This window comes from Haliotis cracherodii, unplaced genomic scaffold (genome assembly GCF_022045235.1).
Source record: "Haliotis cracherodii isolate W230 unplaced genomic scaffold, xgHalCrac1.p SCAF_1, whole genome shotgun sequence".
In the NCBI taxonomy this organism is placed as follows: Eukaryota; Metazoa; Mollusca; class Gastropoda; order Lepetellida; family Haliotidae; genus Haliotis; species Haliotis cracherodii.
Genome location: NW_027266264.1, coordinates 75,332,400 through 75,357,332, shown reverse-complemented (window position 1 = coordinate 75,357,332; position 24,933 = coordinate 75,332,400). Strand labels below are relative to the sequence as shown.

Sequence of the window (24,933 nt, the reverse complement as noted above, 5' to 3'; positions counted from 1 at the left end):
TGGGTCACGCGCTTTTGCTAGCTAGTTGCTAGAAGGGCAAATAGATTTGAAATGGACGGGTTAATACCCAAGGCATTCCTAAAACGTGTGTCAACATAGCCTGCTGCTTGGAGACCTGTTAAGGATGTACTAAAAGAGAAGTTTTATCATTTTGTAAATTATTTCGCTTCAACCTAAGTTTCGGTTAATATTTTACAGGAAACATTCGTTTTATAACTAATACCAAAAACACGCGGAACAAACAGATAGAATAGTTTCAAGAAAGTATTAAAAATTCATATTTTATAAAGTTGTTTTATGTCGTGTTTTGTCACCAATCTTTGTGAGAACAGTTCGCATAAGTATGTCTCCAGGAAGCTTATCCAACTCTTGTATTGAGACATTATATTGACTGATATTCAGTCAGTGTTCATGCTCGTGCGACGGAATGTCACTCTGAATAGTTTATCTGAACTTGCAAACATTTTCTCTTTGTGAATTGATGACCATCCAAATACTATGACTTTTCTCGTTGGTTGGAAATGGTTTTGTCATGATGTTAACCCTTTTCATCCAACGGTATTTTAATGCGTTTAAAAAACACGTATTGAACGTTTCATGGGTTAAGGAGTAACATATAAAAACATATGGACTGACATTCGATCGGTTTTTGAAGTTCATGAAGCAAAATACGTTGAGAAATAAACCCACTTTGGCCCCGGCTGGCGCGGTCGCCCAGCGTCAAATGACAAACCCACAGTGACGGTAGCGCAACCTATCGGGGGAAACCCCGAAACGCTATAAATAGCACTTCCGGCTCTCCGCAAGATGGAAGCCACGAAGCATTTTCCACTGCACGGTGTCTGATTTTGTGGACAGACTTCGTAAGATTTCAAAGGTTTTAGTTTCAGACAACATTGACGATTTCCAAAATAACCAATGCTGTTGTGTCATCCAAAGTTTGAGTGAATGTTGATGATTTGTCCCGTTTACTGCTGGAGAATGTTCTCACATATCCTCTAATTAAGCCAACCGATCGAACAACGGTGCATATTTCATTGTTTGTAAATATACATTAGGCCTACCTAACACTAGAGACAATATAAATAAGAGGGGCTCTAGTTTAGTGGGGTTTTCCGATGCACGCTTAGTATGTCAAGTCGAAGGGCAACGTTGTCAATTAAGTGTGACGCCGCTGGGCAAGAGCAAAAATATATAAATTTAAATAAGAAATTCAATAATGAAATGTTTTACTGCCACAATACTGCATTTTTATTATCTTTTGTTTATCCTATAACAAATACCAGCTACCTGGGATGTTCCTCCCATCTGCAGGATGTGCTATCCCATCTGCAGGATGTGCTATCCCATCTGCAGGATGTGCTATCCTTTCACTGTAGCTGAAGTCTTTACTTGAGTCAGCAGGAGAGTATGAAATTGTAACATTAAATGCTAATTTTGACACAAAAGTTACAAGATACGATCTTTTACTGCTTCAGTATTTGTAATTTTTGTGCAAAAATTCTAAAATGTGACAGACACATGTGATGTGTAGACAAGTGATAAAATTGATCTGGACTAGAGACACACTCCTCACATGTGATCTGTTTCACATAGGTGTCATGTCTAATTGGTGATAGCACATGTCACAACTATGTTCATGAAGTCCCCGGTTCTTTTAAAAAAATCAATTGAATTAGATAACAATGAGCGATCATTCCACAGATTATCGGCTTATCCTTTGAAAAACAAAGTATGTTGCTTTTACATGGGCACTTCAAGCCCGCTTTAGGAAACCTACATATATAAACACTTTATTTTTTACAAATCCACTGTGCAAGATAACAATGATAATCAATCAACGTGTTAACAGATAATCCCTTTTTTATTGATGTTTTTTTAGCAATTCAACTGACCATTCCCCTCTTGCTGCGCTGCCACATGCATATTACATAACATGTAACACGTTCAGCACATCAGACCTGGAATTGTAACCCAATCTTAAATTGAATAATTACCCCAGACATGAGAAATGCCAAATGCAAACCACTGATTGCTATATCCTTGACACTCTGAGAGGCAGGGGTGAATGTGATGAAGTTAATTTACTGTCTTTGTCCAGTAATTATACCTGTTTTAAGTCATTACCTGAGCACCAAGTGAATGTCAACAAATACACAACCTATCTTTGTTGTTGTACACATATTTGCTGCAACAAGAGTTTACTTAACTACGTATTTGAATATACACGCAATTACACATACGGACAGATTTTTCAAGGTTATAGTAATCATTATCCAAATGTGAGGATTCAAGTGGATTCTCCCTCATTGTCAACAAGGTGGTCTGAAGCTTAGTTGGTTGGGTCGCTAACGCTAACTGGCAGCTGGTGATTGTGCAGGCTAATCGAAACAGCTCGGGCTAGACGTCTGAGAGTTGGAGTGTTGTTTCCCTTTAAATCATGAAAATAGATTACGATGGTAACAAACAACCAAACAATCAAATTTCAAAAACAAACCAAATTCTTAGGACTTATTTTCGATGAACATCTCACCTGGGATGCTCACATCCAAAACCTAACAACTAAATGCAGTAAAGACCTAAACACCCTAAGATGCCTAACTGGCTCTAACTGGGGAGCCTCCAAAGATACTCTCCTCTCTCTCTACATATCCCTAATTAGATCAAAACTAGACTACGGCTGCGCCATATACAACACCCTAAACAACTCTCTATCCAAAAAACTTGACTCAATACAATATCAGGCTCTCAAACTCATTACACGCACCCAACATGGCACCTCCTACACCTCACTTCAGGCCTTAACAGGAGAAATGCCACTAATTCTACGCAGGGAACAGCTAAGCTTAAATTTCTGGGCCGCGTCCCAATCAAACCCTCTCATCCAAAACTTAATAAACCAAAACATCAGCCCTAAAAACCAAGCTCTAGCTCGTAAACACCCCTTACTTACCCCAATATCCCAAAGAATAACAAACTACCTAAATGAACACCAAATTAAAAATCTTAAACAAAACTGCAAACAATCAAATATCTTCACCCCTAAACTTAAAATACCCAAAATAGACACAACACTAGCTAGCCAAATAAATAAACAAACCGACCCAAACATAGCTAAAACTACCACACTAGCATACATACACAAAAATTGGCCAAATTGGTGTCACATTTACACGGACGGATCCTCAGATCCGACCTCCAAACACACGGGTTTCGGAGTCCATACCACACAACCAACTAAAACCACACAATCCTTCCGACTCCCAAATAACCAATCAATATTCACGGCCGAACTAATGGGCATGGCCTCAGCCCTCCACAATCAAGGATCCAAAAACAACCAAAAAATCCTAATACTTACTGACTCCCTAAGTGGACTACAAGCCCTCCAAAACAAAAATACCAAAAACCGACCTAAATTAATAAATCAAATACTTAAAAGCTCCAACGACCTAACAAAAGCAGGCAAACAAATAACCTTCTTGTGGATACCCGCCCACGTAGGAATATACGGTAATGAAAACGCCGATAAAGCAGCTAAACTATCCCTTAAAATCCCAGAAATAAGCTTAAACTTACCCATCTCAAAATCAGAAATTAAAAGTGTAAACAAACAAAAAATCACAAAAAAATGGCATAACCTATATCTAAACTCAAATAGCCAAATCAAAAGAGTGCTCAGCAAACCACTAACCAAACCAAAAATTCTCCATCCATCAAAAAAAATCGACAGAGTAATCACTAAACTCCAAACAGGACACACCAACCTAAATAACCACCTAAAAAAATTTAAAAAACACACTACAGGTAACTGCCCACACTGCAAAAAACCAGAAACCCCAGAACACGCACTCATCCACTGCACACACTACCTAACACATCGAACCGCATTACAAACCACCCTCAATCTAAACAAGGCTCTCACTCTAGAAGCAATACTAAACCCACAAAATAAACTAGAAAACTTCAAGGCCTTAGGCGTATTCTTAATAAAAACGGAACTAATAAAACGCATCTAAAACCATAATAACCTACCAAATCAAAATCACATAAACAAACAATCATCCACCATACCCAGCTCCCTTAGTTCTCCTCCCCAACCCCATCAGCATCTATTCCAAATCTCAAAATTCCCAAATTCTATATAAGCAACCCCTAAAGCCCCCTCTTGGGTTGCACAGACCACCCTCGCCCATTTCGGAAACACATTAAATGGCCTGGCCGGGCCCGTGTGCGAAATACGCATCAGTCGGAAAGCGCACGTTAAATCTCCAAAGTAAGTAAGTAAGTAAGTAAGTAACGATGGTAACTTAACCACCTTCTCATTTGCACAGTTGTACTGGGTAGGCCCTCTAGAGGAATCAGTGAGACTGAAGATGTAGACACTCCCACCAACTTCCCCCAACATGTTGCCGGAACCAACAACACCCAAGCAGCCATTCCAGCTTATCCTCTTCTTCTGTTTCCTGTTTGTTGCTACAAGCTTTGTGAACAAGGTGAGTTGGGTTTTTCAGCATGTTCTAGATGAATGCTGATAGCGTGATATTGGCCAAAAGTTTGTTTGTTGTTTAACGCAGCACTCCACAATATTCCAGCTGTATGATTTTGATCGATTTGTGAGGTATGGTTATCGATATGACTATTCAGGCCAATAACAAGCACTAATAGACATTGTACTACAGAATATCTTATGGTATGCAGGGTTTTATCCTGACCTACAAAACTAGGGTCCAGTGGACCCGAATTCCTAATTTCAAGGGTCCTTACAGGAAATATGAGGGTCCTGTAAAATAATGAAGTGGTGTAATGTACTGTTAGATCTAATAATTACTTTAATTTCAGGAATTATATATTTCTTGTCAAGATTTTGGTACAATGAACAATCAACCAAGGGCTGCGGTAAAACAATTACTAATCAGACATTTTGTTCCCTAGTCTTGAGACTTGCAGTGGGTACCCGGGTAGGGTCGGGTAATAGGGGATCGGGCACCTGGGTAGTAAATTTGGACTCGTTCCAGCCCTAATCGAAGGTCATGATGTCAATAACTGGATTGTCTGGTCCAGACTCGAGTATTTACAGACCGACGTCATATAGCTGGAACATTGCTGTGTTAAACAACAAACAAACAAACAAACAAATTACTCTTATTTTCAATGGATTTAAATGTGTAAAAATACCAACATATTACTCCTTTGTTTCAGTATGTGTTGTCAGTCCTCAAGTTCACCTATCCAACTATATTTCAAGGGTAGGTAGTCGTTGTTAGGTACTGTCTTTTGATGAGAACATGGAAAAAAAAGTTTCGTTTTCCAATGTGCCACTGGGCACTCATTCAGATGTGCCCTTTTGAATTTAGGAGTGCCAACAGGAAGAGTACTATTAATCAATCTTCTAAATCAGTTAATCTCATTTTACCATGAGCTGAAATTTTGCCCCCTTCCTATTCTTTGAGATGGATAATACGAATAATGGGACGATAAACATGCATCGGTTGATCATGATTTTTTACTTCTCGATACAAGTATTGATCACAGTCATGAACTATGACATAAATATCGATTCTGACTTTAAATGTTTGCCTTAATAACTGTTGTACTAAGCACTAATCAGTAGTGAAAGTTTATAGTGAAAACATAAATATATTCATTTGTTGTGCCATACTTGACACTGCCAACTGTAAATCGTCAGTGTGACAGGTATTTTGGCCATCCTGTCTATGAAAAAGATGGCTTACTCAGTAATACTCACAACAGATAAGAGCTCATGTAAGCATCGTGATACATATTGGATCGTGAGTAAGGTATCGTGATACGTATATGATCTCACAGTTGGTGTATCGTCCCAGCCCTAGATAATACCCTTTTCAATTCCTGAATCTGCAGGTAGAATTTGTGGGTCACACTGTGCTTACTTACCACATATTTATCTCTGGTTCAATATGATAATTTAGAACAGGCGACATTGTGAAGCATTGTGTTTCATCACCTGTGAACATGTATTATGATGATTTTAGATGGCAGACTCTGGTGGGAGCGTTGTTATTACGTATCCTCATGGTCACCGGACATCTGGAGAATCTGCTGTCTACAGTCAGAAGGTAGGTATAATATACATAGATCACCTCCTACATGTGCTTATGTATGTAGCGAAGTGACAACACATGAACAATTTCACTATTTCTTGTAATAATCTTTTATGGTTATGTTGTGCTTCTTCCTCAAGTAAATCAAATAATACAGAAGTTGTCATACATATAGTTTCATGTTTTCATGGTATTCCAGCTTGTATATGCCTATCATAGACTTGACTTTTATCATTTTCAATGATGAATGTGCAACTTGCTCTGTTATAGAGACTCAAATAATTCAGCAGTATTGCCATTTCAGAATGTTTTCCTCTTGTTCGGAAACAATCTTGTTAAAATCAGATCTTAGTTCTTGCTACCACTAAACAAAGATCTGAGGACATCCCATTACGGGTCACGTCAGACCGACCTTGCTCGAATTTTGACCGACCATTGGAGTGGCCAATCAGAAGGCAGCTTTCTCATGCTTTACGGTACTAATTTCAAATTGGCGACTACGCTTCGAAACATATTTTGACCAATTCTCGATTACAAATTTGAAACCTGAACAAAAGACCATTCAGGAATGGCTATTAGATGGTCTAGATTGTATGGATTCAGTCGTTAAACCCGTAACTATCGATCGGAATACCCTGTGTTAAAGTTTCGAGGTTACATGATTAGAAATCACATTCCGACTGTCACTTTCATAATCTGGTTAGCGACACTCTGATTGGTCGGATGAAAGGTCGTTCTGACGTGACCCCTAATGGGATGTCTTCAGATCTTTGTTTAGCGGTCGCGAGAACTAAGGTCTCATTTTAATGAGATTGGTTCGGAAAGAAATGTCTTACATGCTGTATATGTTGCCATATCAGCCTTCATAAGCCGCCTTCACATAGTCATGATGATAGAACTTCAAGATGGTGAAGAGTTACCCCCCTTTGATACTTGTCTATCAAGCTCCTCACAGCGATAGTACGTTCTCGGAGCCCTCTATACTATCGCTGCCACCAGTCAAAACTCCCCACTGTGAATAGGTGGCCACAACCATGCTTGGAGTTGAACTCGCAACCGAATGACCGTTATGTTTACAAACAAGTGACGACTGTCGTGACGCCGAATACACTTATCGCTGCTTAATTACTTTCTTCATTTGTCAATTTGAATTTCTATTTCATTAAAACTATCATGTTATTGATATAGTAAGAATGTAAGGGAGAAGTTGGTTGATTTGCCATTAGTCTGCAATCTCGAACCAATCTGATTATCAAAACAACAAAGTAAATTCATCTGGAAAACATGGTCAGTCGTAAACCTTTTCAAATTGAAATATGATGGCATTCCCAAAGACATAAACAAAAGTATAAACGTTACTACATATGGGGTTGGAGGGCAAATTTCAAGATTCTTGAAATGGCCGCGCCCACACTGGTGGCAGCGATGTTACCGAGAGCGTAACGAAGGTGTCACACGCTGGGAAGGAGCTTGCATGTCTATGGATAATCAAGTTGATCAGAACAAAAATGAAACATTTGATCACTTTCCCATAATTTTATGTTTTCAAATATTATTTTTTGATCTGGGAACATATTATTGTTTAAAAAAAGTATCACCTTAATCATGTTAATATGCATCGACATAGACAATATTTTTATTTCTGGAAAAAGTCCCAAAGATATTTTCAGTCACACACAGTAATCAAGAAACCTAAGGGGCTGATTGTTTAATAATCAGGGGGAGCCTTGGAATATTTGTTGGAGACATAATATTTGTTTGGCCCCTGCTTCAAGTCACACAGAGAGGAGCACAACAATTCTGTTTGGACTCACAACAACACATTATTTCACAGAACATCCAACTCGTCAAGTATATGACAAAAAATAAATCCAGCATTTTCGAGTCCAGATTTATTTATTTTTTTATCCCAGCAACCCCCAATTTATCCAGTGGTCTGCCCCTAAGAAGCAAAAACTGACTTTGCGTACACAGCTACATCTACCTGATTAGCGAACATCCTTCTGCTAACATGCCCGTGCTTGTGAGTTTCACCAACGTAGATTACACAATGTGGATAATCACATACCTCCCACATTAAACCAGACTTCAATGACAGTTCTGTTGACAGACCAGGTAAAGTGAGGGATATGTTGTATAGCTACTTTAATCTCGCAGTGTCATGTTTCTGTGACTGTGTTTCAGGCAGGACGTAGCAGTATGGCTGCCAGGAATGATGCTGTTTGTCACCTCCATATACTCTGGATCAAGAGCTCTTGCAAATCTGGTATGTGGTAGTAGCAGTAGTTGTAGCAGTAGTACATGTAGTAGTAGTAGTAGTGGTAGCAGCAGTAATAGTTGTAGTATCAGTAGTAGTTGTAAAGGCAGCAACAGAAGCAGTAGTTGTAGTTGGTAGTGGTAGTAGCAGTAGTAGTAGTTGTAGAGACAACGGCAGTAGTAGTAGTAGCAGTAATTGTAATAGTAATAGTAGCAGTAGTAGTAATAGTAGCAATAATAGTAGCAATAATAGTAGCAGTAGTAGTAATAGTAGCAATAATAGTAGCAGTAGTAGTATTAGTAGTTGTAGAGGCAGCAGTAGGAGTAGCAGCACAGCATTAGTAGTTGTTGCACAAGTAGTAGTGGCACAAGTAGTAGTAGTTGTAGTAGTAATAGCTGCAGTAATAATAGTAGTATTGGTGGTGCATGACGTGATTGCTATACAGTTTGCCATACCTATATAACCACAAGTCTGTGGTTTGCCTGAGGTGAGTTATGATTCATACAAGTAGTTTAATGGTGTAATACACTATTCTTATTGTCTAGAAACATTCTATCACTTACCCCAGACTTTATCTTATCTTCCAAACAAATGTGTAGCAGCAGTGGTGGTGTTAATACTTGTACTTTTACAGTAGCCGCCTGGTCATAAGTAGGTATATTGGCAGTAAACACACTCACCAGAGTTATCTCCCTTGTTCAGAGTTTGTGATCTACATTGCTTGGGAACACACTTTATTCATCAGATTACTTTTTACACTAGAAATTGAAAACCAGAGACAATGTTTAAGTTTCTTGCTAACTGTAGTTCTGTTTGCCATAGTCTAGTGTCATGGAGCTGTTTACCCATGTTTACCAACACAAAATGTAATTTGATTGGATAGCTTGATCTGGCACAGATTACAAAGTTCTTTTTTGACATTTTTGTTTAGGAAAATAGGAATGACACAATCATCGATCTTTGAATAAAATAAACACATATCGTATTCGACGTAAGAAGCGCCCAGGGCGCTCTCAAAATTAGAAATAGGGGCTCTGATTAGAATATTATTTTGGTCGAAAAAACAGAGTTGAAAGATAAATTTGGTGGTTTATGCTGATGGTCTGAACTGTTTATATATATTTTTTTTCCAGAATTTAATTTCCCATTATTAAGGGTGCATATAACACACAAGTGCGTATTATACATGAATAAACAAGTCTTGTGTACATTGATTAATCGGAAGGGGTGCTAATTGGGATTGTTCACTTGCCAATATATTAGCAAATATCGCCGTGGGCGCTTATTAGAGCGGGGCGCTTATTACGTCGAATACGGTAATACAACAAATAATGAAACCCACTCGCTCCTCAGGGCTCCAGATGAGTTTTTTAGCCATTTAGTATTTACTGACATGTTATCATTCACATTGGGTTTTCTTTGGCATGTTTGGGTAGTGAATATATTTTACTCACTTGGATCCAGTCTATTGTGTGTATTTAAACCAATGAGTAGACATTTTTAAAACGTAATTTGCTTAAATGGTGTTTCCGGTAACTTCTAATTTTCTTCTGTACATGTGCTGCCTCAAAGTTGTCAAATGTCTCAAAAGCTCAGTGTGCAATAAGCAGTACATAGTTCTTTTATGCATATTTCACTGCAGAGGGTTTATGTATGAGTGATCTCTACCGTCAATCAGTATTTACTGTGTTGTTTTACTTTTTAGGGTTTTTTTAATATTTTTTGCAGCTTCTTTTAAGCTTTACACTCTATGAGGTTACTGACTGTAAGAAGTCAAGTTTCCACCCATGGCAAACTAGGCTGGAATTTTGGGGCTCGATCATAGCGCCACCAGTGGCTATTATGAGTTATGTCCCTTCCATGTCCATCCTATTGACAATCAGATTCCACTTTTCATATCACGTGCACTTGCTTCAAACAAAACTGGCGATGCCCAGTCAAGACGATCTGATTGATAATCAAAATCTATATTGTAATAAAATGGGTTTCACTTCGCAAAATGCATCAAATCATCTGAGCAGCTTGATCAATAACATATATGTTGAAGCCAAGTTGGTGGTATACATGCTTTACAAATCCTGTAATCGAATGAAATTTGCATTGCAGTTTTCAAACCAGATGTCGATTTTGTAATGAGATGTTGATTGGACTATGCATAGACTAACTCCATAATACCAGCCTAGTTTGGCAAGGGAGGAAACTGGACTTTTAAAGTCAGTTATCTTCCCTTGGGAAGATGTGCACTCTAGGTTTCCAACCTATGATATGAAGGAACCATGTTATATCCATTTACTCATCTCAAATATCATTCTGTTTTCAGCCAGTGCCAGTTTTCTTCTCCTTGCAAAACCTGACTATAGTGATCAAGTGGACGGGAGAGCTTGCCATCAACAGACAGGTGACCATGCATGGCAGTTGGGCCGAGATCACATTGATACATTTCAGTTGTCAGTCCCTAGAAGCATGGGGTCATGTCATTAAGTACAGTAGTGCTTAGCTCGGGGAGAATAAGGGAGGGACACCATGTCAGGTTCAGGGTGACAGTCATGTGAACAAGTATACAGTTTTGTGGAGGGTCATTTTTAAATCAGACTGTTCAAGGCAACTATGTACATTAACTATGAAGGATGACTATTTGTTGTAAATACTTACATGGTGTATTTCATCAACTGAGAGATAAGGGAACACATAGCTATTTTCTGCATCTGTAGATACTTGGAAACAATAGGGGAGGTGGGGTAGCCTAGTGGTTAAAGTGGTCGATTGTCACTCTGAAGACCCAGGTTCGATTCCCCACTTGGGCACAATGTGTGAAGCCCATTTCTTGTGTCTCCCGCCACGATATTGCCGGAATATTTCTAAAAGTGGAATAAAACCATACTCACTCACTCACTGGTGTATATTACATTTCATCTGAACCTGATGGTTTGCATTGTTGCTCATAACATCAACTACTGGTTTGTCTGGTTCAGACTCAGTTATTCACAGGCAACCATCAAATAGCTGGAATACTGTTGAGTGCAGCTTTTAACAATTAACGACACAACACCGGGACTGTTGCATACATGTGTATATATTTCAAACCTCTTCATGATTATTTCTGTTGACTCAGTTTTCACATGAAATAGTAAGTCAGTGTTGTAAACACAAAAACGGCCAGTATCTGTTGAAGATGAATATGAGGTATTAAACAGCAGGTTTCAGTTTCATTTTTCAATGCATACTAGAAGTCATTTTGGTATTTATTTTCTTGATATTGACACAAGATATACAAAACGTATTACACAATTTTGGGGTTAATTTAAGTTGGTTTAATTCTTAATTTACCAATGACAAAACGAAACAAAATTTAAATCTTCATTTTGACCATTCTTGTCAGTTATATAAACTGAACAAGCAAAGAATAGAGATGGGGTGGGTAAGGAATTAGTAGGGTTGATGTCTTAATGTGTCGTTTGTACATCTGGTTGCAGCTGACTGGCATCTATGTGTACGGTATGCTGATGCTGACCACCGTGTCCTCCGTCGCCATCATCAAGACAGACCCCCAGGTAGGAGTGGCCCTTCCTTCATGGCTGGTCTTCCTCAGCCCACAGCACCACTCCAAGAAAATAATATACGACCGGGTACTCAAAACAAAATAAAGAACATCCACAATTGGATGGGTATGTGATGCCATACCAACCAGCTATGACAGATTATCTCTAGTCAAAAAAAAACATTGGGTCTTCTTTAACTTTTGCATAGAACCGGTATATTTTACCACATAGTCTATAGTTTTTGTCTGGTTTCCAAAAGATTACTGGTTGCAGATATGTGATTTCATAATGTTTCCAAACGTTGAACAAATGTGAACAATGCATGAAGTCACAGTGTTCTTTATGCTGAGGTTAAGTAGACGAAAGAAATTACCTTAGTTAGTTAGGAGATAAACATACTGTGCTTTCAATGTAGAGCTTGGTTACCTGGAGGTTTAACTGCACAAACTTGAGTTTGCAACTGATTGCGCACCATGAGGTTTCAAATGCTAAATTTAACACAGAAATTAACCTCAACAAAGATGGTCAATTTTGCCCAGTTTCTGAACTCTGCAAATGAAGTAGACTTGTTTTGAGATTGCCTTTACTTTCTCTGATTACTTTTTGTTTGTGTTTCAGTTGAACTCTGAGGGATACTTCTGGATGAGCATCCATGTGATCAGTAGTGGTAAGATAACATTACACACTTCAGTAAATTCTTCATATATTTATCACACCGAAACCCTTGAGTGTATTATATTCTCACCCTTCTAATATATAATACCCACAAGTTTCTGTCTTCTTATTTTGCAGGTTTAATTGATATTTACACAAACTTGATGCAAGGGAGATTAAAACTCAAGTGAGTAGCCGTAAATTAATCTTTCTCTGTTTAGAAAAGTGTGATGTATAACCTTTGTTATTCACCTTCTGTAATTTATTGATATGAATTTATTAATGAGTGAGTGAATGAGTGAGTGAGAGTGTTGAGTGAGAGTGAGTGAGTGGGTGAGTAAGGCTTTACGCCACTTTTAGCAATATTCCAGAAATATCACAGCTGGTGATACTGCAAAATAGGCTTAATACATTGTACCAATGTGGGGAATGGAACCCTGGTCTTTGGCGTGACAAGCCATCACTTTATCCGCCCCTGATTTATTAATGGACTACGTAACAGTCTTATGATTTTTTTTATTATGATTGTGTTGTACAGCTTCAGTGAATGTTTAAAAGACCCCATATTTACAGATATTAATGTCATGTTATTCTGATGTTTGGGTAGTAAACAAATGCTTGCAATCTAAAGTGATACAAACACATTTTCAGCTCTCTGGAGAAGTTATATTCCAGCTACATATACAGGTATGTGTGATGCTGAGTTACTTCCCCTGCTTCAAACAGGTCCCTCCTTTCAACACAATCCCCCACATCACAAAACAATCCTCTACATCACAACACAATCCTCTACATCACAACACAATCCTCTACATCACAACACAATCCTCTACATCACAACACAATCCCCTACATCACAACACAATCCCCTACATTACAACACAATCCCCTACATCACAACACAATCCCCTACATCATAACACAATCCTCTACATCACAACACAATCCCCTATGTCACAACACAATCCTCTACATCACAACACAATCCCCTACATCACAACACAATCCCCTACATCACAACACAATCCCCTACATCATGACACAATCCCCTACATCACAACACAATCCCCTACATCACAACACAATCCCCTTCATCACAACACAATCCCCTACATCACAACACAATTCCCTACATCACAACACAATCCCCTACATCACAACACAATCCCCTACATCATGACACAATCCCCTACATCACAACACAATCCCCTACATCACAACACAATCCCCTTCATCACAACACAATCCCCTACATCACAACACAATTCCCTACATCACAACACAATCCTCTACATCACAACACAATCCCCTATGTCACAACACAATCCCCTACATCACAACACAATTCCCTACATCACAACACAATCCTCTACATCACAACACAATCCCCTATGTCACAACACAATCCCCTACATCACAACACAATCCCCTACATCACAACACAATCCCCTACATCATGACACAATCCCCTACATCACAACACAATCCCCTACATCACAACACAATCCCCTTCATCACAACACAATCCCCTACATCACGACACAATCCCCTACATCACAACACAATCCCCTATGTCACAACACAATCCTCTACATCACAACACAATCCCCTACATCACGACACAATTCCCTACATCACGACACAATCCCCTACATCACAACACAATTCCCTTTATCACAACACAATCCCCTATGTCACAACACAATCCTCTACATCACAACACAATTCCCTATGTCACAACACAATCCTCTACATCACAACACAATCCCCTACATCACAACACAATCCCCTATATCACAACACAATCCCCTACATCACAACACAATCCCCTACATCACAACACAATCCCCTATGTCACAACACAATCCTCTACATCACAACACAATCCCCTACATCACGACACAATTCCCTACATCACGACACAATCCCCTACATCACGACACAATTCCCTACATCACGACACAATCCCCTACGTCACAACACAATTCCCTACATCACAACACAATCCCCTATGTCACAACACAATCCTCTACATCACAACACAATCCCCTATGTCACAACACAATCCTCTACATCACAACACAATCCCCTACATCACAACACAATCCCCTACATCACAACACAATCCCCTACATCACAACACAATGCCCTACATCACAACACAATCCCCTATGTCACAACACAATCCCCTACATCACAACACAATCCCCTACATCACAACACAATGCCCTACATTACAACACAATCCCCAATGTCACAACACAATCCCCTACATCACAACACAATCCTCTACATCACAAAACAATTCCCTATGTCACAACACAATCCTCTACATCACAACACAATCCCCTACATCACAACACAATCCCCTACATCACAACACAATCCCCTACATCACAACACAATTCCCTACATCACAACACAATCCTCTACATCACAACACAATCCTCTACATCACAACACAATCCCCTATGTTACAACACAATCCTCTACATCACAACACAATCCCCTACATCACAACACAATCCCCTACATCACAACACAATTCCCTACATCACAACACAATCCCCTACATCACAACACAATCCCCTACATCACAACACAATTCCCTATGTCACAACACAATCCCCTATGTCACAACACAATCCCCTACATCACAACACAATTCCCTACATCACAAAACAATCCCCAACATCACAACACAATCCTCTACATCACAACTCAATCCCCTACATCACAACACAATCCCCTACATCAACAACAAATAGTTGCATGGCTAGATTTTATTCACAAAAGGGCTTCAGGACCCATATACACATGACCTATAAGTTATATATACATGACATACCGAATATACATGACATATAAGTTATAAATACATGACATACCAGTATATACATGGCATATAAGTTATATATACATGACATACTGATATATACATGACGTATAAGTTATATATACTTGACACTCGTACCGGTATATAAATGACATATAAGTTATTTATAAATGACATACCAGTATATACATGATATATGCATGACTAATACCTGATATAGTCAAACTTGGATGTGTCAAACTCCTGGTTGTTTCAAACTCCTAGTTGGGAGTCCCAAGTATCCAAACAAAGCATAATGAATTTATGGATGTCAACTTTTTTATTATGAGGAAGACAATGTTTCAGAGTATATACTTACTCCTCCATCACAACCTATGTGCAATATGTTTGATATATACATGGCCTATACGTGACAAATACCTGATGTACACATAACCATGATATATGATATTGATATATACATGACATAGACGTAATATGGAAGTAACATGACTAAGGCTTAAAATTTTTTTAGTTTGATGTTTTACATAACATGATCTAATGAAACAAACAAATATTGTGTATCTGCTTTACAATCTCATTCAGTCCCAGATGAATTCTGTGGTAAAATTATCAAAATTTTGCGGTTAAATTACAAAGGTAATGCAGTAAAATTACCTAAGTTCTGCAGGTAAAATGACAAAATTATGTGGTAAATTCTGCTCTAAAGACATAACCTTTTTCCTCTCAAACATTAATACAAATCATATTTTTTTCTATAAAATAATTAATCTCTTGTATTTAGACATTTCAAAACATACAAATATGCCAATACATATGCATAGTCATTTTTTTATGGTTAGTTTAAGTACATAGTTTAAGTACTTGTAATACCAAAAGAACATATAAAAGTGTTAATGATATATTTCAAATTTCGTTTTATCATGTTTATGATAGGATTCATATTTGGTATGTTTGAGTCGCATGTTAAATGTTTGGGCATCGATCGAGTGCAAAATTCGATAGAAAAGCTTGAAAATAATTAAGATTAGTACATTGCTGATAAAAAAAGGGTAATAACGTGATTTTTCTGCAATTCTGTAGTAAGTTACATTTTCTGCAAATCTTTCCGCAAATTGCAGAATTTGTCTGGGACTGCTCATTGTATCATGTTGTCTATTTGTCATAAAGATGCACACACTTATTTCAAAGCGAGTCTTATCTTTTGTTCCATGAATACTGCAGCTTTCTGTTGAAAGGTTTTGAAAAGATCTGGTTAACTTAGAAATATCACAAATTGACAACACTGACAACATTGTATTTTCAGTGTGATAATACTTGGACCGTCCAGCTACTTTTTAGGTAGGTATAAACTGGACATAATTCTTGACCCCAGCTGGGAAGAGGGATCACATCATCCAAAGTTGTTACAACTGATTATGTCATTGCATAGTGTTGTTATAGATGAATATGTCATCAGATGGTGATGTTAGTAGATTGTCTTATCACATGGTGTTGTTACAGCTGACTATACCATCACATGATGTTGTTACAGCTGATTACATCATCACATGATGTTGTTACAGCTGATTATATCATCACTTGGTGTTGTTACAGCTGATTATGTCATCACATTGTTGTTACAGCTGATTATATCATCACATGATGTTACAGCTTATTTTATCATCACGTTGTTGTAACAGCTGATTATATCACCACATGGTGTTGTTACAGCTGATGATACCATCACATGGTGTTGTGACAGGTGATTATGTCATTAATTTGTTGTTACAGCTGATTATATCATCGCATGATGTTACAGCTGATAATATCACCACATGGTGTTGGTACAGTTGATTATATTACCACATGGTGTTGGTATAGCTGATTATATCATCACATGGTGTTGTTACAGCTGATTATATCATCACATGATGTTGTTACAGCTGATTACATCATCACATGATGGTGTTACAGCTGATTATATCACCACATGCTGTTGTTACAGGTGACGCCCTGGAGGCTGCCAGGTTTCCCTATTTATACTTTGGCAAGTTTTATGTTGGGTGTATACTCAGGTGAGTGGTGTTATTGTTGTGTGCGTGATAATGTGATGTTTTGGTGACTCAATCATCCATCCCTATCATATATCACTTCATGGTTGCATGAATGTATACTCACTGCCAAAAGAAACGCGAAGAAGAAATATATAGAGAAGTATGTACGTTAAGAAGAGATGTTTCCAATGTTAACCAATTAATGACAAAACTAACAATCAGCCAAGTGTTACCACTGAGTGTCCTTATTCTTATCACGATATGCTGCTAGTGATTTCCAAACTTTACCCGCTAATCTTGCACGAGACAAATGGTGCATCTCGAGTCACGGATGTCACAAGTGATGCGTTCAAGACCGCCGGTTCACACAACATACCAACCAGTATGCTTGTTTGTGCATCGAACCAATCTAATATCTCTTGAATATGAGTAGTTCTTCAGATATTAACCTGCATGAGTGGTATTTGCATTTCTTTTGGTGGTGAGTATATTTACAGTTGCATTACTTTCATTACCCTCCTTTCACAGTAAAAATTTGATGGCTTCAATTTCCTATAAGGTCATATGGTAATAAATCCTTGTATTCTTAGCACAATTAGCGCTGTATTTACACGATGTACATAAATATTATCATGGTATCTGTGTGAAGCTCTGTACTAGACCATTGCCCCATTGTTATACCTACTCGTCGACCCGTGAAGATTGGGGGTAGAATAGGTCTTCAGCAGCCAATGCTTGCGTTAAAAGGCAACTATGCTTGTCGTAAGACTGTCTTGGCGACTATCGGGATCGGAGGGTCAGGCTTGCTAACTTGGTAGATGCATGTCTTCAATCCCAATTGCGTGGATCGATGCTCATGTTGTCAATCACTGAATTGTCTGGTCCAGACTCGATTATTTACAGACCGCCATCATTTAGCTGGAATATTGCTGAGTGCGACCCTAAACAACAAATAAACAAACAAACAAAACCTACTTGTCACTGGTTTATAGCTGATGTATGAAAGAAATGATTTTGACTACATACAAAGAAAACACAGTTTGAGACAAGGAAGCAGGTCAGTCTAGAATGCTTATATACTGGATGAATCGCAAGTGACTTTAGGTTATGTAGAAGTGGAGAGATTAAGAGCAAACTTGGGTCTTAAGTTGGCCTATTGATGCTTGCCACAGTTATGTAAGCAGATGTTGAGGCTGACTCAGGGAGGTCTTTGACACAAGCTAATACATGGAGAAACTCACCCTAATGTATTTTGATATCAAATATATCAACTGTCGCTAAAGTTAAAAACTCTGAGAGCTTTTAACTTTTATCGACTGGTGTTCAGTTGGGATATTGTTGAATCTGTTGTGTGTGATGTTCATGTGTTACCATGGCAACTCTCTGTCCCCGGTGGTGTGTCAGACATGTTCCTGAATCTGTTGTGTGTGATATTCATGTATTGCCATGGCAACTCTCTGTCCCCAGTGGTGTGCTGGGCATGTTCCTGAATCTGTTGTGTGTAATATTCATGTGTTACCATGGCAACTCTCTGTCCCTAGTGGTGTACTGGGCATGTTCTTGAATCTGCTGTGTGTGATGTTCATGTATTGCCATGGCAACTCTCTGTCCCCAGTGGTGTACTGGGCATGTTCCTGAATCTGTTGTGTGTAATCTTCATGTGTTACCATGGCAACTCTCTGTCCCTAGTGGTGTACTGGGCATGTTCCTGAATCTGTTGTGTGTGATATTCATGTATTTCCATGGCAACTCTCTGTCCCTAGTGGTGTGCTGGGCATGTTCCTAAAATCTGCTGTGTTTGATATTCATGTATTGCCATGGTAACTCTCTGTCTCTAGTAGTGTACTGGGCATGTTCCTTATTTTTGCGGTGTGTGATGTTCATGTGTTACCATGGCTACTCTCTGTCCCCAGTGGTGTGCTGGGCATGTTCCTGAATCTGTTGTGTGTGATGTTCATGTGTTACCATGGCAACTCTCTGCCCCCAGTGGTGTACTGGGCATGTTCCTGAATCTGTTGTGTGTGATATTCATGTATTGCCATGGCAACTCTCTCTCCCCATTGGTGTACTGGGCATGTTCCTGAATCTGCTGTGTGTGATATTCATGTGTTACCATGGCAACTCTCTGTCCCCAGTGGTGTGCTGGGCATGTTCATGAATCTGTTGTGTGTGATGTTCATGTGTTACCATGGCTACTCTCTGTCCCCAGTGGTGTGCTGGGCATGTTCATGAATCTGTTGTGTGTAATATTCATGTGTTACCATGGCTACTATCTGTCCCCAGTGGTGTGCTGGGCATGTTCCTGAATCTGTTGTGTGTGATGTTCATGTGTTACCATGGCAACTCTCTGTCTATAGTGGTGTGCTGGGCATGTTCCTGAATCTGTTGTGTGTGATATTCATGTATTGCCATGGCAACTCTCTGTCCCTAGTGGTGTACTGGGCATGTTCCTGAATCTGTTGTGTGTGATATTCATGTATTGCCATGGCAACTCTCTGTCCCTAGTGGTGTACTGGGCATGTTCCTGAATCTGTTGTGTGTGATGTTCATGTGTTACCATGGCTACTCTCTGTCCCCAGTGGTGTACTGGGCATGTTCCTGAATCTGTTGTGTGTGATATTCATGTATTGCCATGGCAACTCTCTGTCCTTAGTGGTGTACTGGGCATGTTCATGAATCTGTTGTGTTTGATATTCATGTGTTACCATGGCAAGTCTCTGTCCCTAGTGGTGTGCTGGGCATGTTCCTGAATCCGCTGTGTGTGATATTCATGTATTGCCATGGCAACTCTCTGTCCCTAGTGGTGTACTGGGCATGTTCCTGAATCTGCTGTGTGTGATATTCATGTATTGCCATGGCAACTCTCTGTCCCCAGTGGTGTACTGGGCATGTTCCTGAATCTGTTGTGTGTGATATTCATGTGTTACCATGTCAACTCTCTGTCCCTAGTGGTGTGCTGGGCATGTTCCTGAATCTGCTGTGTTTGATATTCATGTATAACCATGGCTACTCTCTGTCCTTAGTGGTGTACTGGGCATGTTCCTGAATCTGCTGTGTTTGATATTCATGTATAACCATGGCTACTCTCTGTCCCCAGTGGTGTACTTGGCATGTTCCTGAATCTGCTGTCTATCAGACTACAAGAGGAGGAGGAGCAGACTCTTGACTTCCAGGCATCGCTGGCGATCAGCAAGGTGAGCACCCAACACTTCAGGCAACTGTTCCAGGCAATGTAACTCATGCACCACGACAGTACCTCTATTTCAGTGTCATGATGAAAATCCTTTCCTACATCATTATGAGATTTCTTGGCCTTTTTTGGTATGGTACTGAAACCTGAATGTCCACATTTCTGGAGATGGCTGGTCTGTTAGTTTAGAAAGAATACCAAAGTGTCTCCATATAAATCTTTTTTTAAAACAATAATATGTTAACTGCTGGGATTTCTGCAGGTGTCATTAATTTCCTGCAGAATGTCCCAGGTCTAACCATACATGCCTTTCTAAAATACATTTTTGATAATTTAGTGATATTCTGATGGTAGATCAGAACCATATTTGGAGTCACCAGCTGGAGTCACATGTCTTAAACCCCTTATTCTCTTCATTAGTGTGTATGGATTCGGACCCTAAAAGCTGTTTGATATGTAAATCTGATACCCTAATCAAATTACTTAATATTGTTATGCTCAAAATAAACAGTGTCCTGATATGATTTGACAACTATGTAAAGATCTTGTACCTTTAATAAAATTACAATCTATTTTCCAGATTGTAGGATCCTTACTGTCCGTGCTATTCTTTGACTTCCAAGTTGTAGCTAACCAAGCTCTATGGTGAGTTGACTTCCAAGTCGTATCCATTTCAGCTCTAAAGGTGAGTTGACCCCCAAGCAGTTGCCAGTCAGGCTCTACGATGACTTGACTTCCAAGTAGTAGCCAGTCAGGCACTACGATGAGTTGACTTCCAAGTAGTAGCCAGTCAGGCTGTATGATGAGTTAACTTCCAGGTAGTAGCCAGTCAGGCTCTACGATGAGTTGACTTCCAAGTAGTAGCCAGTCAGGCTCTACGATGATTTGACTTCCAAGTAGTAGCCAGTCAGGCTCTACGATGATTTGACTTCCAAGTAGTAGCCAGTCAGGCTCTACGATGAGTTGACTTCCAAGTAGTAGCCAGTCAGGCTCTACGATGAATTTGACTTCCAAGTAGTAGCCAGTCAGGCTCTACGATGAGTTGACTTCCATGTAGTAGCCAGTCAGGCTCTACGATGAGTTGACTTCCAAGTAGTAGCCAGTCAGGCTCTACGATGATTTGACTTCCAAGTAGTAGCAACTCAGGCTGTACGATGTGTTGACTTCCAAGCAGTAGCCAGTCAGGCTCTACGATGAGTTGACTTCCAAGTAGTAGCCAGTCATCTTCTAAGTTGTAGCTTGTAGTGTACAAGATATTCAGAGTACGATAATGTCCACCCTGCTATTGACACATGCAACTCATTTTCTGCCCTTCTTTACACAGGATCACTGTGAATCATCTGTGTGCCCTGGCCAGCAGCAAGTCCCTGACAGCCCATACAGCAGCCCGGGTGGTGGTGGACAATGTGCTGCCCCAGACACACCCCAACATCAGGAGGGACAACCTACAGCAGGACCTCCTGAGGACGGAGGTCGCCTGACTCTTTACACTGTGGTGTGAATGTAGGACTTGAACTTTGTTTAGCAGGAGCGAGATCTAACATCTGACTTCAATGAGATTGGTAATGTTATATGACTTGGGATAAATACATGTATCATGAACGTCTCACCCAGTAGGTTACTGAGTCATAAATACACCGTCTTTCAGCGGACATGTTCCAGTGCAATAACTAAACTAAACCCTCCACACGTTCCTGTGAGTTCCTAGTCATGAAGACCTTGAGACAGGATTGTTAGAACACTAAGAGGACTAGTGTAGAGCAGATGGGTGAGATATTCAGTACTGTGTATCCAAGTGTCGACTACATCCTGCGTACAGAAGGGGGCCAGTAGGTCGGTAATTATGAGAAAGCAAGGATTCACACATTCTGAGAATATGCACATACTATGTGTGCCACGGAGGTATGGTCCTTTCTGAAATTTAAAATTGTTGTCTTATAGTATCAACGTCATGTGAGGTAGTCTAGTGGTGAAGGTGTTGACCTAGGTTCGATACCCCACATGGCTACAATGTGTGAAGCCTTTTCTATCTGTCCCTTACTGGAACCCCATGGTGACCCCAAGGATATATTTGGTCCCCAATACCCTGTGCTTATAGTAAGAGGTGACTAAAATGTATTGGATGGTCAGCCTTAGTGAATTGGTTGGGACATTGGTCATAATATCAATCACTGGTTGGACTAGCTCAGGCATGATTATATACAACCATGATATAGCTTGAATAATGCTGACTGTGGCGTAAAACAGCATTCACTCACACATACTTGCTGTGATATGGCCGAAATGGCATCAAACCATATCCATTCCTCGCTGTGTTATGTATGTTATACTGTATTCATTTTGTCAGCAGAGTAAGCAATATCATGCACAGCCTAGAGTCTTAGCATCATTTTAGATGTATTTAGTTCCATACTTAGGAAGTATAGGTATCAATGTTGTCACGTCAAGAACCTCATGTAAAAGCGTTGTATAACTTGTTATGCTTCATGAGGGAACAATATAGTCCTTTTCTTTGAAAGAAATCTCATGCTTTTAATGTGAACTTATTCATGTCATTTATTTGTCAATTACATTCATTACCAAAGGATACTGAGAGATCCAAACGTGTATTACAGCCTATAAGGTAAAGTGGATCTCAAACATTGTCATGTCCTCTGTTGGTGTCACAGCTGCTGTCAGTTCTCAGACCTGATACAGCTGTCAGTGCTCAGACCAGATACAGCTTCTGTCTGACCTGTTGGTGTAACAGCAGCTGTCAGTGCTCAGACCAGATACAGCTTCTGTCTGACCTGTTGGTGTAACAGCAGCTGTCAGTGCTGAGACCTGATACAGCTTCTGTCTGACCTGTTGGTGTAACAGCAGCTGTCAGTGCTCAGACCTGATACAGCTGTCAGTGCTGAGACCTGATACAGCTGTCACTGCTGAGATGTGAAACAGCTTCTGTCTGACCTGTTGGTGTCACAGCAGCTGTCTGTGCTCAGACCTGATACAGCTGTCAGTGCTCAGACCAGATACAGCTGTCAGTGCTCAGACCAGATACAGCTGTCAGTGCTCAGACCAGATACAGCTTCTGTCTGACCTGTTGGTATAACAGCAGCTGTCAGTGCTCAGACCAGATACAGCTTCTGTCTGACCTGTTGGTGTAACATCAGCTGTCAGTGCTCAGACCAGATACAGCTTCTGTCTGACCTGTTGGTATAACAGCAGCTGTCAGTGCTCAGACCAGATACAGCTTCTGTCTGACCTGTTGGTGTAACATCAGCTGTCAGTGCTCAGACCTGATACAGCTTCAGTCTGACCTGTTGGTGTCACAGCAGCTGTCAGTGCTCAGACCAGATACAGCTTCTGTCTGACCTGTTGGTGTAACAGCAGCTGTCAGTACTCAGACCAGGTACAGCTTCAGTCTGACCTGTTGGTGTCACAGCAGCTGTCAGTGCTCAGACCAGGTACAGCTTCAGTCTGACCTGTTGGTGTCACAGCAGCTGTCAGTGCTCAGACCAGATACAGCTTCTGTCTGACCTGTTGGTGTAACATCAGCTGTCAGTGCTCAGACCAGATACAGCTTCTGTCTGACCTGTTGGTATAACAGCAGCTGTCAGTGCTCAGACCAGATACAGCTTCTGTCTGACCTGTTGGTGTAACATCAGCTGTCAGTGCTCAGACCTGATACAGCTTCAGTCTGACCTGTTGGTGTCACAGCAGCTGTCAGTGCTCAGACCAGATACAGCTTCTGTCTGACCTGTTGGTGTAACAGCAGCTGTCAGTACTCAGACCAGGTACAGCTTCTCTGTCTACCTTGTTACTCTTCATTTCACATTTGTGTTGTTTGTGTATGGCACAAGAAAATGACTTTTGTTTTCTTTTCTTTTTTTAAATGCTGTATTTATGCACATTGTGTAACAATATTTGAATCATTGGGAGTGGGACTGTTGAGTGAGTGTTTCACCCCTCCTGATGGTGGTCATTGTTTAATAAAATATTTTAATAATGACATCTTTTCTTGTAACAGTGAATGTTCTGTTCTGTGTGGAAACTGTTACCTTAAACTGTTCAAAATGGTTTTAACCAGTATTTGCCATGCATGGATTATAGGCAGATGTACTGTTAAACACTACATACGCATAAGGAGAAAATGCTAGTTGACCGTTGGTATGGGGCTAATTGAAAAGTGTCCTTTGGCCTCAAAGCTGAATCTTGAAAAACATGCAGGCAGCTGCAATTCACTCAACCTGTTTTAGGACATCAACAAAGGGAAAGTTAAATGAAGGACAGCATTTTCAACTACCAGGAAGGAAGTTCTTTGTTATCACAGGGTGTTTGGTTCTTTATCTTTCTCAC

General features: G+C 39.8%; 1 protein-coding gene across 1 annotated transcript; it reads left to right on the top strand.

Moving 5' to 3' along the window:
* The first annotated feature begins 793 nt into the window (after positions 1 to 793).
* Positions 794 to 23,368, top strand: LOC139468821 (UDP-N-acetylglucosamine transporter TMEM241 homolog). Its single transcript, XM_071250963.1, has 15 exons — positions 794 to 863; positions 4,335 to 4,496; positions 5,203 to 5,249; positions 6,015 to 6,098; positions 8,268 to 8,349; positions 10,661 to 10,738; positions 11,814 to 11,891; positions 12,498 to 12,546; positions 12,672 to 12,720; positions 13,185 to 13,220; positions 16,676 to 16,710; positions 17,357 to 17,426; positions 20,503 to 20,599; positions 21,176 to 21,240; positions 21,920 to 23,368. The coding sequence occupies exons 2-15, from the start codon at positions 4,407 to 4,409 to the stop codon at positions 22,074 to 22,076; spliced, it is 1,017 nt and encodes a 338-aa protein (XP_071107064.1). The 5' UTR covers positions 794 to 863; positions 4,335 to 4,406; the 3' UTR covers positions 22,077 to 23,368.
* The last annotated feature ends 1,565 nt before the right edge of the window (positions 23,369 to 24,933 follow it).